Source organism: Hemicordylus capensis, chromosome 1, assembly GCF_027244095.1.
Source record: "Hemicordylus capensis ecotype Gifberg chromosome 1, rHemCap1.1.pri, whole genome shotgun sequence".
Lineage (NCBI taxonomy): Eukaryota > Metazoa > Chordata > Lepidosauria > Squamata > Cordylidae > Hemicordylus > Hemicordylus capensis.
The window spans coordinates 304,300,369-304,315,279 of NC_069657.1; the positions used below are offsets into that span (position 1 = coordinate 304,300,369).

Consider the following 14,911-nt stretch of genomic DNA (forward strand, 5'->3'; position numbering starts at 1 on the left):
GCTGTCGATTTGGGGTTCTCTTTATTCTGGTAGGGGAGGCTGAGTATAGGAGGTCAATATTTATGTATTACAGAAAGCAAGTAGATAGGAAAGTGGCAGTTGCAGAGCAAGTGGCTTTTGCTCTCCCGCTTCCCCACAGGAACTTCCATAGTGATACATAACTTAAGCAGTACGAATCCCTGAAGCAATTCTAAACTTTTGCTTTAGCACAAATCCTATGAATATATTAAATATTTAAGAACAGCTTAACTACCATGAAGGCCATAAACTACAAGAGCTTTTAAATTTTTCAATTTTTTGTATTCTATAAATATAACTGCAGAGGAAATAAATATTAGATAAGCTCAAAATTGGTAATGCAAGTGTTTGCAAACTCTTTCCTTGAAACCACTGGGGGTGGCAGGGAGAGAATTAATCGCAACTATTTCTCTTCTCAGTGAAACACAAAACTATGAAGCCAGTCACAGCACTTTTTATCCCTGGAATAACAAAAAACTGATAAGGGTCCTGTAAAGCTCTGTTATTATGCAGGGAGAAAATTGGAAACTGAACAAGTTGACAATGAACCTTCATCTGCAAAGCTTCCTGGTATCAGATAGTCACACTTCTCCTCCTGGAACTGCATTTCCTGGACTGTTTGAGACCTTCTTAACTTGGTGGGCCAGCAGACTCCTTTTTTAGACTCTGTTCTGTGCTAGTTCATATTAGGGCAGGTGAGAACACTACAACCATGAAATTTTTGTGATTTTTTTTAAACTGAGCAACATTTATGTTCAAGTTCTACATAAACTGCCATCATGTAAAAGCTGTGGCTTTCAGAGTGGTCCACAGTTTCCCAGACTATGGGAAACACCTATATCAGGCAGCAGCGATATAGGAAGAAGCTGAAAGGCATTATCTCATGAGGCATGGAAGGAGGCAATGGTAAACCCCTCCTGTATTCTACCAAGAAAACCACATGGCTCTGTGGTCGCCAGGAGTTGACACCGACTCGACAGCACAATCTTTCCTTTTCCACAATTTGAGGTTGACCCTAAATCCATGGTTTTGCTCATTGGGGCAGCCAGAAGTATACAACAAATAGCTCTACTGGCTTACATATTGTGCGGCAAGCTGCATACCCAAGCAGGATATGAGCTCAATCCTTACAGGGCACTTAAGAGCCCGTTGCCGCTCCTCCTAGCACTCCTCACACAGGCACGGAAGGCTCTGACACAGAAGGCTCTAACGATGGGATATGCATCCCGCTTGGTGCACAGCTCACTACGTAGCATGTCAGCCACTAGGAGTAATCCAAACATACACAAGCCAAATCAACAGTTCCACTGATTTTAATCTAGTCCTAAAGCGTTGCCAATTATTTTTATCTGGGCAGTTTTTGAAATTTAGTGTATTTATGTGATTGGACTCTAGGATGTTTTAGCTACGGATTAGGATGGCAGAAAATGATGGTTGCTCTTGGTACATATAGAGACCAGGAATGGGAACCACAGGTAAGGCAAGGAAGATATGAAGGGCATGTATCACAGGATAGGGGTGTGCACAAAACTGGATTTGCTGGTTTGGCTTGAAGCTGAATCAGATTCAAGCCAATCCAATCCAGCTCAGGTTTGGCCCAGTCGAGCCAGACCTGGTTCAAGTTCAAACCAAGCCAGCTTGATTGGCTCGAATCTATACTGGTAAAGGGGAATCCAGTGAGGATTCCCCTTTACCAGTACAGGGGCAGGGGGCTTTGCTAAGTATAGAGGAAGCAGGAGGGGAATAAATAAGTAATAAATATGAGCTATGGCTACAGCAGCCACAGGGGGTAGCAGCGGCTCCCCCCACCCACACCAACCTCCTCCCTCCGACCTCTGTGAATACATGCATGCCATTTGCGTGTGCATACACAGATGCCATTCGCATGACCATACAGTTTGGCCTCTGCACAGTCTGACCACGCAAATGGCCTCTGCACATACACGTAGGTCAGTAATACGGCCCCCGTACATGCACAGTGGCCCAAACTGGGTCACCAGCAGCCTGGGCTACTCACAAGAAGGCCAGTGGGGGTGGAGTGAAACTGCCACCACCCCCACTGCCACCCCCATGGCTGCTGCAGCCACAGCCCATACTTGTAAGTACATATTTACTCCCATCCCATTCCCTCTATACTTAACAAAGCCCCGCCCCCCCGCCGCCGCCTATACTGGTAAAGTGGAATCCTCACTGGATTCCCCAAACCCGTTGAGCCGAGCCAGCTCAACATCAAGCCTGGTTTGAACTAAGCCCGGTCACACACCCCTATCACAGGAGGCAGATCACTGGAATATGTATGGCCCAACAACAAAGAGAACTGCATGTGCAGCCGATACACATGTAGATTACAATGTCCATCTAGTCCCTGTTGGCGTGTAAAGGCTTGTTGGTGGCTGATCTTCCTTTGGGCACAAAGCAAAGCAGAGATTCCAGGCAAGTGGACTGTAAGCAAAGGTGCATTCTCCATAAGGGTTTCATTAAGTGACAATCTCACAGTGCAAACCTATGCATGTCTACTCAGAACTAAACTCAACCAAGTGTGGTAGGACTTACTCCTAGATAAGTGGCTACAGAATTGCAGCCTCATGGAGGAATGAGCAATGCAAAATGCAGTTCCAAGCTGACCTCCTTATCCTGGCAGAGAGCCATTACTTCATTGGCATTCCAACTTGGCTCAGCAAGAGGTATGGCCTCGTTGGCTTTGCTTAGACAGCTACATGTGCCCTTTCCATGGGACAACAGTGGCTAACACTGGGTGAGTGCCATGAACAAGATGCACCTACACAAGAAGGTCACATAGCTGAGTGGATGCTCAAAAGGTGCTCAGTTTCTCTTGCTCTTGGTCTCCTTGTGCAAGCATTGTGCTTGCGCAGGAAGGGTAGTGGAGAGCTTTGCATCATTCCCTGCAACATATATGGACTGAGGAACAGGTGTCACAGCAGGAGGTGTGCCACAACTTACACAAGCATACCCTGTTGCACCAGTGTAACACTAGTCCGGCATGCCAGCTCCTGACTTAGCGGAACTAGCGAGTGCAGCATCCTTGCACAAGTGCAGGGCTAGTCTAGCCAAAATGTTGTGCGCGAAACTGGACACAGTCAAAATGGTTCTTGTTTTCTCTTACAATACAAGGGGATGGGATGCAACATGGGGATTCCCATTTTTAGTTTCCAATTTCATTTGGTGTAGCCACTCTAACCTTTGTTTTTCACAGGGACCTGCAGCTAAGCCCCCTTTTCCTTTCTAAACAAAGACATATTGCTAGTGCATGCTTCTGCATGCTTAACAACTATGAAGCTGCTTGGCATTTGTAAAGTTGAGATTCTAGGCCAACCAAATCCAGCCTCTGCTGTGTGACATACACAGAAGATGCACAGCTCTGTTCAAAAATTTAGTTCACGGGCCCTGCTCTGTTGGGAAGTCGCTCTTCCCTCCCCACACTGACGCATTAATTTACCTCCGCTCACACATACAGACGCCATCTCCACATAGCAGGGAGTCACATTTCTTACTCTGAGAGACCCTCCAGAAAGCCACAGCTTTAAAATCATGAATGATGGATCACATTAGCCTTAACTTCCTTGCTTGAGGAACTAAATATTTAAACTCCATTTGTGAAGCCAAACAACCACTCCCTTGTTTGAAATATTCCGCTGATTTATTATGCTTTTGATTTTCTGTAACAATGCAGTTCATCATACTTACAGATCCTTTAGGGCCTGGCAAACCCATGTCACCCTAACAAAACAAGATAAATTATGTCAGGGTGCTATATGCACGTGCAGTTTTAAATATAATGGGGCTTCATATCGTTTTCTAAATCTTTTCAAATTATAACACTATTAGGAGAAAGGAGACTTCTTGGCATACGTAAAGGTGATAAAAAAGAAAGCCCAACTAGTCATGCCCCCCCCCATGCCAAAGCACTCCATGGCCCCACCCTGCCTCCCGTCACCTACAGTACTGGTCTCTAGGAATGTGCACGAACAAGTTCGCTGTTCTATTCTTAGAATGCCGAACAGGTTCAGAATCCCCACTTTCAAACCGGTTCGAACGCAGGGGTGGGGGTTCTTTAAGGAAGGGGGAGGGTGTACCTCCCCCAACTGCCACGCTTCCTCCTCCGGCGCTCTGTGTAGAAATAGTCCCATGGGGCAGCAGTGTACCTCCTTGCTGCCCCATTGCTTCAGTGACTGGAAGTCACCGTAACTGCCATGCGAGCATGCACACATAGTGGGCGTGCAGGTACATGTCATGCATGCATGCGACATGTTCACGCATGGCACTTCCAGTGACTTCTGGTCACGGAGGCAACGGGGTGGCAAGGAGGTATGCTGCCGCTCTGTGGGACTATTTCTACACAGGGCGCCAGAGGGGGAAGTGTGGTGGCTGGGGAGTGCACCCGCCCATCCTTAAAGCCACCCCCGCCCCACCATCGGCTCGAATGGAGCCAGTTCCGTGCACATCCTCCTCCAGAGGCAACGACTGAACACAAGGCAAGTTTCTCCCCATGTACCCTGGCCAACCAATTCTCCCCAAACTCCCCCCACCTTCAGTGCTTGCCTCTGGAGACAAACAATGAGCACAGGCAGAGCCAAGGGCGTTGTTGTGGAGCACTCAATGCAAGGGAAATGGCTAACTAGCACACTCGCCTTTGCCCTTCTTGCACACTGGCCCTCCATGGGGCCATAACGTATAAAGCGGGCTCTCCTAAAGCTTTAAACTGGATGAAGTGAGCAGCCAAACTTACAAGGTCGCCTCTTCCTCCTGGCTCTCCTTCTCCACCAGCAGCACCCTGTATTGTAAAAAAGACATGTATCATATGTTTTCCAGAGTTTTGACAGTGTTGCTACATGAGAGATAATGTGGATATATGTGCACTCACTTGATCTCCTTTTGGCCCCGGTTCACCAACTGAACCCTATATGCCAATGAAAAACAATATTACTGGGGAAGCAATGAAAAACCAGAATGCAGAAACAGTGAAACAAGGCCTAAACAGTTAGATAGTGAGACCTGATGTTGCATTTAGAAAGCACACTGTACCAAAGTTGGAAAGGAAAGATGTCCATCCTCCACATTAAAATGTGTATTCTAAAATGTACTCTTAGGCATAAGCAAGTCTAGATGGATTCCCTTACCTAAATCAAGTGCATCAAAAGATGTGCAAGTTTTGACAATTACAGGAAGTTCCTCTGAAAGTAGTTGCCCTATTGACTTCAGTACAGGAGGTAGTTGACTTCAGTACAGTACAGGGGCAGCTGCCATTGGCCCAGGGCCCTCAAAAGGGCCCACTGCTGACCCCCAAGACTACCTCTGTGCCTTCTGTGTGGTGGCAGTGGAGCAAATCTCTCAGGGCCCACCCAGGCAGGAAGGCACCCATGGAAGGCAGTTTGCTGAGCACCCTGAAACCAGGAGCCTGTCTTGGGCAGGTTCACACCCAGGGCCCTTTGTGCATTTAGAGCTGTCCACAGTACTGAAGAGAAGTAAAAAGCCCTTGCAGGTGAGTGACCTTGGTATGCATTCTGCAACTGCTGCATCTGCAAGAAATCACTGGACTGGGCTGACACTGGCTTACTACTGCACAGCAAGTCATGCACACGAGAGGGATGCAAGCTCACTGGCTGCAAGGGACTCACCATTCTGTCCATTCTGCTAGTGAAAGTGGAAGAGGTTCCAGGCAAAAGATGTGTGGCAGTGGCATCACTGCTTCGCCCAACTCACAGCATTCCCAATAGGAGCTGGGCTCAGCAATGATGCCGCCCAATGACATGCACAGAGCCTCTTCCACCCTCACGAGAAGCACAGACAGAGTGGCGAGCCCCATGCAACCAGCCAGCTCACATCCCTCTTGGGTGCATGGCTCACTGCAAGGTACGTAAGCCATTATAATCAAAACATCTTCATCCAGGACTCTTTGCTTTTCTTGTTCTTTTGGTCAACTGTGATGTGACTGCAAACTGTTTTCCTACGAGAGGACATTAGCCAGAGCAGAGTGCAAAAATTAAAAACAAATTTTTAAACACTTTTTCAAATGAAAGAAATCAAAGCAAGGCATTGTTGTATTCCATCCAATATCTTTTGCTGTTTGTTTGTTTGTTTGTTTGGACATCCGTCCCAGAGGGATCCTGCAGAGAGAGTGTGGGAGGAGTCAGAAAGGAAAAGGAAAAGTAACAAAAATATAAATTGAATGTAGATCAGAAGTGGAGTGTGAAACAGCCAACATTTCAGCTGGGGGACTTGTTCAAGTACAGATGGCTTATAAAGTGAGAAAGGGATGTTCTCAATATTCTGGACCAAAACAAATAATTGAAATCCAAGGAGATTCTGTCATAATGGATGATGGAAAGAAATGGAACAGTTCCGAGACTTTCCAGCATGCATGCTATGAGAAAAGAGGGAAGGGAGTCTGGTCTCAAGAAAGGAACTGGAGAAGAATTTGATCTTGCCTCCAATTTGGACCTCGCAGAGGAAGCTGATGAAAGTGATAGGTAATCCTTGGTACCAGAAGACCAAACAGCTCCTGTGTCTGAGAACCCAGGACTTAGGAGAAGTGTGCATGACAGGACGACACCTAAAAGATTTCAAGATTTTGTCACTAGATTTTAAATCAATTCAATTTTTGGTTGTTTTAAAGGGGAGGGATGTGTGGCATTCTATCCAGTATCCTTTGCAATTTGTGCTTGTTTGGATATTTGTCCTGAGGGGAATCCTGTGGAGTTGGAGGAGGGGAGAGTCCAAAGGAAAAGGGAGAGGACAGAGAAGGAGAAAATGAAGTTGTTGAATAAACCTTTAATCTATGTAAGATTTCCTTGTGTGTATAAGGGAAGTAACTATAAAACAGGAAGCAATAACAATTTTTGTAATGGAAAAGTGCCCAAGTCTTGAAGAAATCCAGTGTTTCAGGGAGGAAACTTTGTGATAACTAGCAAGGTAGGCCTCTTAAGCTGCTGCTGCTGCTCCCTTTTCTGTTTACAATTAGGAGATAAACAGATGGTTTCAGTCTCATTGCTCACAGCACCAACACACAGCGTTCAGTTTAAGTGAAAGTGGCAGTCTAGGCAGCAGCAAAGGGAAAGGAAATGCCTCCAGGAAGCTGCCTTGCCCACATGCTGCGATCCCTTAGCTGAGAGGCTCATGTGGCTTGGCTGAGCTGCTGACTGGAACCCAGGCCTCTGGCAGAAGATCATAAATGGTTTATCTGCAAGTGGTTCACCTCCCACGCCTTTCAATGTAGTGTATTGGCAAAACTTTCTACTTGCATAAGACCCACTCCTACAACACAGACTAGGAAGTTTTCTCGTGATTTTTTTCAGCATAGGGAACAGACTTGCATTTAAATAGCACTACCATATATAAAAATAGTTTCCAATTAGAATTTCAATTAAGGTTGCAACCCTAATCACTTTTATGTAGACAGAAATCTTGTTAGAGATGTGTAACTTATTTCCTCTTGTAAACATAGGAACATAGGAAGCTGCCATTTACTGAGTCAGACTATTGGTCCATCTATCTCAGAATTGTCTACACAGACTGGGAGCAGCTTCTCCAAGGTTGCAGGCAGGAATCTCTCTCAGCCCTATCTTGAAGAAGCCAGGGAGGGAACTTGGAACCTTCTGCTCTTCCCAGAGCGGCTTCATCCCCTGAGGGGAATATCTTGCAGTGCTCAAACATCAAGTCTCCCACTCATATGCAACCAGGGCAGACCCTGCTTAGCTAAAGGGACAAGTCATGCTTGCTACCACAAGACCAGCCCTCTTCCATGCTTAAAAGCAGAACGTTATTATGAAATATATAGACATGTTTCTTATGGGAAGTTTTAATATGTGAGGAAAATTATTCACACACATCATTTCCCTTTCTTTGGCCACCCCAAAACATTTTCCTGATACAGCTGTTACTAGGGGGAACATAAAATATATATTGGACCAATTCTGACTTCTTTATATTGAGCGTTCTCTCCCTCTCCCTCTCTCAGTTTCAACTTCCTTATATTGAGCTCTCTCTCCCTTGCTCTCTCGCTCACCCTTCTTACTTCTCTTGGCTTTCATACACAGTAATGCACTTCCATCCGGAATGGCAAGAAGACAATGGGAAAATATGCTAAATCATTGTAAACCGCTTAGAGAGCTCTGGCTATAAAGCGGTATATAAATGTAAGTGCTATTGCTATTGCTATTGCTAAAATAACAACAGCAGCAAAATAAAATTTTAAAAGTCAGTGTGTTCTACTACCTATGGTTTCTGAAAGATACATTTTGTATTCCATTTAAAAATAAAGTAATCGTGACAATGCTTTGATATGAGCGCACTGCTCTTTAGCCAACAGCATATCTATATTGTAAGAATTAGAAAATGTTGACGCTGGAACTAATGCAACAGGACACTACTCAGAGACTTTCGGCTCACAATATTCTGCCACTGCTCCCATGGAGTCATGCTAGCTGCTGGTCTATTGCAGTGTTCTTCAGGGCTACTTCTTGGTGCATGGGGCAACAGTTGACTATGAGCATTTTTATGGTCCTTCTTGTGTACCTACAATACCAGGCATGGATGGCTCCCATGGATTTGGACTTGGCTTGTCCACATTTTCATTTCTGTGCACCTAGCAGCTTCTATTACATGTGGTTTGGTGTTAGAGCATGCAGCAAGGAATGAAGGAAATTTTGCTGGAAAAGGCAGGTATCTCCTCATCCATACACAAAGATTGCTAGGCAAGCATGCTGGTCTCAGTAGTCTGTCTTTCAGCAGATGGGCAATGGATGATTAAACCAACTTAAGCATGTAGTGTAGATTAACAACTGCTCTCAACATGCTACCTTTAGCAGATACAGCTGTTCGTTATATCCTACCTGCAGGTGATGTACTATCGATTACAGCCAGAATGACTCTAATGGAATGTGTAAACTGCTTGGGCTACGTGGGAGGCACTCTGGAGTAGCAACATCTGTGGCATCTGCTGCACTTTCAATCTCTAGAATCAATATAATGAGAAAAATCTAGGGCCCTTAAACTGGATTTGAGCCACATCATAGAAGTTCTCTCAGAATTAGAGAAGAAAGAGAGAAAGAAAGGATGTGCATGCCTCCATCTAAAGCAGGCGCACACACTGTTGGAAGTTGCAATGGTGGCCGGATTATTCCCAGCCAGAAAATAAAGAGTTAATCTCACCTTTAGAAGTGAAAGGATATAAGAACATAAGAAGAGCCCTGCTGGATCAAGCCCAAGGCCCATCTAGTCCAGCATCCTGTTTCACACAGTGGCCCACCAGATGCCGCTGGAAGCCACAGACAGGAGTTGAGGGCATGCCCTCTCTCCTGCTGTTACTCCCCTGCAACTGGTGCTACTCCCCTGCAACTGGTGTAGGGAGAGTCATATGTAAATGGATTCTCTACAGACCTGCTTTGTGTCATGTAGACACACAGTCACAGACCAAGAAAAAGTCTTGCAGGCACAGACATCTCTCTCCATCCAGACATGTAACGCAGCTAAGTTTTTGTCTCATTTTTAAGTAAAGCTTCTTACAGTTATAATTATGGTTCCGAGTGGTTTCTTCAGAACCCAGCACTGCTAACACACATACAGTATCACTCACCAAACTGACCACAGCACCCCCAGTCTCATAAGAAAGCTCACTAGGGCTTAGTTAGCCTCCTATTTTTGCTGGCTGACTGGGACTGCAAAACCAGGGTGATTGCCTAACACAACACAACACAGCAGGGCTGGTGTGGTGCATCCAGGTTAGTGGTAGATCACAGGCTACCTAGACTTGATGCAGAATGAGGTAAAACACTTGGCAAAACCTTCCAGACATTTCACAAAAGGCAAAGGCATGTCAGCATGAGTACCTCTGTAGCAATTCCCTCCTCCAGCAATTCCCTTCTGAACTAAAAACTGTTGGTGTCCATTTTAAGTGTCAAAGGAAATGGAAGAAATCTTTTCCAAAAATTTCTATCACTGCCTGACATACAGAGCAAGGCTGCATTGGTACAGTGAAAGAGCAGCCTAACAGAACTTCCCAACTAACTACACTGGTGCAGTTGGGAAGCAGCAATTTTTGATGCTCTCTGTTTCCCCAGGAGGTCCTCTGTGCCACCCAAAAAGTTGTCCCCAAGGGCTGTGCAACCCTCAAAGACATATTTTTGGGTGGCATGGATGGATTCCTGGGGAAAGGGAGTAGGGGTGTGCGTACAGGTTCAGTATCGAACAAGCTCAACATCAAACACGCCCAGTTTGAGGGCTCGACATTGAACTGGCCTTGAACCAAACCTGCCCGTTCGGCCCAATCTCAAGCCAAACAACCCCCAGTTCAGGTTCAGGGGTTAGATTAAAAGACTTTTTAAAAAAGACTTTTTTTAAAAAAAGTCCGAAAACCCACCACCTCACACTCTCCACAGCTGTAGGGTGGGGTGGGGGGGCAATCTCCAGAGGTTCCCCCTTCCCCCACCAGCCTTCAGTTTATAACAAATACGCCCAGTTCAGGCAGTTTTTGACCCATTCTGGGCCTGTCCTCCATGGCGGTGCATGCGTTGACACCATTTACAGCATCCCGTCACCACGATGTGGTGCTTTAAAGGAGCCAGCAGCACGGGCTGTCGCTTTCACGGAGCAGCTCTGCTTAGAAAAGCGCCGTGATGGGGACTTGAGGGAGGGGCAGGTAAGACCTGCCTGCCTCTTTTTAAAGGTACCCCTCCCCACCCCCTGGGATGCTGCCATATTATTTCATACACATCCCTAGTTCCCTCCCTTACCGCAGGGTGGGGGTGCTCCCTGCTGCTAGATTTGAGTGGCTCAAATCACTCAATAACTGTTACCTATGGGTAGACCCACTGGAGACAATGGGCTTACTCAAGTGTAAGGTTAACTGTGTGGCTTTTGCATCCACCCACCACCACCACCCCGTCCCAGACAGCAGCAGCCACCACTGGCTGCACTAGTCCAATTAGTTGAGAAGTTCTGTTCGCTGCTACTTCCTTGCCGCGCAGGTGCATACTTGCTCCATGTGTCAACCTCTGTCCCACCCAAAATTGCAGTGGGCAAGGAATTTCCATGTCAATTCATGAAATATCATCATCAGCACCTGAAATATACAGGACATGCCTGAAGTGAGCTGATTAATTAAGAAAGGCTGGAAATGCTCATATTGAGCACTTCTTGCTCTCAAGGAGGACACGGCAGGAGTTAAATCTGCCTCCAGTTTTGTGAGAGATCTCCATAACTCAGTGGTAGCTTTGCATGCAAAAGGCCCTAGTCTCAATTTCTAGCTAGCAATGAGAAAGACCCTGTCTGCAGGACCAGCATCAGGGGCTGGCATCACTGGGCAGCTGCCAAGGGTTCAAGGCCCTCAGAAAGGCCCACTGCTGAGTCCTGAGATCATCTATGTGCCTTCATTTGGTAATGGTGGAACATCACTCTCAGGGCCCACACATGTAGCCAGAGGACCCATGTAGGGCAGTTTGCCAAGGACTTTCTGAAACCTAAACTCGGCTCTGCCTGTCTGAAATACTAAAAAGTTTCTGCCAGTCACTAGAGACAATACTGAATCAGATGAACCAATGGCCTGACTATAAGGCAACTTTTATGTTCAAGAGTAATGGGTAAGGGCTGTGGCTCAGTGGAAAAGCACATGCTTCACATGCAGATCTCAGGTTCAGTCTCTAGGTAAGACTGCAAAAGAACCCTGACTGAAACCTTGGAGAGGTTTGTTTTCTTTTCTGATTGGGAGAGAAAATCCGTTTCTTCATTTCTCTGTTATGCAAACTGCTTTGTGAACCTTTTGAACTTTTCTGAAAAGCGGGACATAAATATTAATATTATTAAGAATAACAAGAATAATAACAAACAGTGCGTAAGTTGAAGTAGGCAAGCTATATCTTGCCATAAATATAAAGATCATATGGGAACTGCAGAAGCCATAATTTCAATGAAGAATCCTAGCCGGTACTAAAAAATGCCAAAGACGACCTATTATTTCTTTCCTCTTAGGAACAAATATTTCCCAAGTTCGTTCTTTGGAAGTGATTGTTCTGGGATTCTACAGCTCTCTGCCAACTCAGCTAAAGCTGTAATGATGAATGTTGCTTGTCAGAGCATCAAATATCCCCCAGCACAGGAAAGGCAAAGAATTTCAAGACAGCAACAGCTGAAGTTTAGAAGCCTTCCTAGTGAGAGAGGAAGAGGCGATTCTCACAAGCAGCACAGCCTGGGTTAGGCTGCTCTTGTGGAACACCAGGATCGCTCCCAATCCTGGTGCTCCCACCCCACCTAATCCTACTTTTTACCCCAGCCTTTAGCCAGGGTTAAGGGTGCCAATACACCCTTAACCCCGGCATCAGGGTCGTGTGTCTGCTTGGGCTACATACTGAGCCAGGCGGCCAGAGCACCCAGCTGAGGGAGGATCCTGGCATGGTGCATTGAGGGATGCTGGAGGAATTCCTCCTCTGGCTCCCTGCTGTGCCACTTGCCACAGCACCACTTGTGTGCCACAGCAGGCAGCAGAATGAACTGGGGAGGGAGACTGTGTGTGGAGAGGCAAGCAGGAGCCTGCCTCTTTGCCAGCCAGCCCCACCCCCCAGCCTGTAGCCCTCCTCCCCCCATAGCTGTTTACTTCCGAATCCCCGAATCCTCCGAAGCGGATTGGTCCGAATCTCCAAATTGGTCCGAATCCCCGAATCCTCCCTACCCCTGCAGCTGCTGTCTGGTCAGTTCTGTAGCCCTCCTCCCCCGCAGGAGCCTGCCTCTCTGCCAGCCCTCCCCACCCCTTAGCCTGTAGGGTTGTGTGCACAACCAGAATGTATCCTTGACTACTGGGTGAAGATCTTTTCTAAAGTTGCCAAGAACCACCACTGTGAATCTGAAAGCAGTCACCCTACATTATCTAGAAATACAATAAAATAAAAACGATACAAATTAGGTGGCTGTCTTGAAAAGGCTGCTTGTTTTCCTTTTTGGTAAAGTGAACTCCTTTAAAGAAAGGAAGAGAAAAAGGGGGTAGTATCCACTTTAAAATAACCTGGAAATTCTGAGATGTACTCCAAGTGGCAGCAATGCTCATGCAGTAGAATGGGGTCCAAATGATTCATACTAGATTGAAATCTGTCCCTGCAACCTCAGGCAGATATTTTTGAGTGGCACAGAGGGCTTCCTGGGGTTGGGGAGGTCATCAAAAATTGCCTCTTCCCTGGTATACCAGTGCAGTTAGTCTGGAAGTGCTGTTAGTCTGCTCCTTTCACTGCACTGGCATTTTCTTACTCTGAATATAAGCCACTTGCAATAACACCAGGAGCCTTTACACATAGGGCTTCTGCCCCAAATCTCCTTCAGAAGAGAGCGTGTGCACTCACAAACCAGCTAAACGTACCTTGAAGTCCCTTCGAGATTTTTGGACCCACTCCACACACAAACCGGACTTTGTGATGCAAATTCTAGCTTATCTCAACGTATGTCCGGGGTTTTTAAATGCTGGTTTTAAGCGACTTTTTCTGAAAACACCGGAGCAAATGGGAGAGGCATGACGTAGAATCATTAGCATGGTAAGAGGCACGCTCTCTTCAGAAATGCAGATCTATCTTTGCAAGGAGCTCTCCCGCCCCGCCCCCCCATTGTCTAGAAGGAAAACATTGACGCCTGCCATGTGGACTTGCTTCAAAAGAAAACTGAGAGCAGTGAGGAGGGGTTGCTTCCCTCAATGCCCTGAGTGTACTTCGAAGTGGCTTTGCTCAACGTTTACCCTGAAGCCAAGTGTGAATAACTCCCAGGAGGAATTGTTTTTGTGGGCAACAGCAAAGCAGATGTGGGAGTACAAAAACTTTAAAAACAACAACAACCTTGTTGGGTAAACACGACAAAGGCTTTCAGATTCCCTAGGAGAAAACTGGCTTACACTCTCCACAGGGCTAGGACAACAGAAGTAGCCCTGCATAGACACAAAAAGATTGGAACTAAAGTGTGCTTCAGTCTTCCTCCAAAGTCCCAGCAGAGGCGGTGTGAGAAAGAGTGCAATTTTGCTGCTTTCTCCTCCTTCTAGGCTGGGTTTCCATGTGCAGGAGCCTGTTCCTGTGAGTCACGCGGGATTCAAGAAGTTGGTGCGGAGCAAAAAGCTGAAAAATACTTGTCCACCATGAACAGATATATACCAAAGTAATCTGCATTAATTTCTGCTGGCAGATTATATGCTTACCCTGTCACCTTGAGCGCCTGGCAGTCCTGGAGGCCCAGGTAAACCTGGGAGGCCTATGTCACCCTCGGCACCCTGTGGAAAGTCAAGGATGACGGAAACTTAGGATTGTTTTTAGAGGGAGCAACATGGTGGGGCATGGCTCCCAATAAGGAGAACCAGCCTCCGATAACATATAATAAGCAATGGCGACTACACACTTTCCTTCTAAACTGTAGACTGTATTGTACTGCTACTAGCAGCTCACTATAAACTAGTGCAATAAAAATAACAACAATTTATAGACTTTTCATCTATCTGCTAAAATGTTTGTGACTTTAGGGGGGGAAGATCCAGTAATCCTTCACCCCTGTGGTGTGAGCATTCCTCTCTAACAGTGATCTCTTTCAGACCCCAAATATTCAGACTGCCCTTCAAGCAGACACCATGTACATGATGTTTGAATCATTTCAAAGAAGGCATTCATGCTCGCTCATTATTAATGCCAGGTAGCTGCTAGCAAAAATACTGGCCTCTCAGCATTCCTGCATCTTGGAAATAAATAGCACAACCAACAGCAGCAAACCTTTATCTTAATGCAGGACACAAGGAGTTACTTCCGTTTTCTCCCCTTGCAGTACTGCATACAAATTATATGCTCCTAATAGTGATTGTAATGGGATTCAAACAGCAAAATGTGATTTTAGTAGAGTCGCAGGCTGGGATAAGGAAAGCCAACAA

The 14,911-nt window shown here is 46.1% G+C and overlaps 1 protein-coding gene across 13 annotated transcripts in view; it reads right to left on the reverse strand.

Moving 5' to 3' along the window:
• The window catches only part of COL9A1 (collagen type IX alpha 1 chain), a 205,032-nt gene that overhangs the window by 19,044 nt on the left and 171,077 nt on the right, over window positions 1-14,911 (reverse strand). For 12 of the 13 annotated variants that reach the window (XM_053286751.1, XM_053286747.1, XM_053286750.1 and 9 more), the window contains 4 exons: window positions 14,195-14,266; window positions 4,901-4,936; window positions 4,766-4,810; window positions 3,724-3,756 (listed from right to left, as the gene is read on the reverse strand). In XM_053286751.1, coding sequence (XP_053142726.1) covers window positions 3,724-3,756; window positions 4,766-4,810; window positions 4,901-4,936; window positions 14,195-14,266 — 186 coding nt within the window. Of the gene's footprint in view, window positions 1-3,723; window positions 3,757-4,765; window positions 4,811-4,900; window positions 4,937-8,867; window positions 8,990-14,194; window positions 14,267-14,911 lie in introns of all 13 variants that reach the window. The other variant, XR_008314079.1, reaches the window with a different exon arrangement.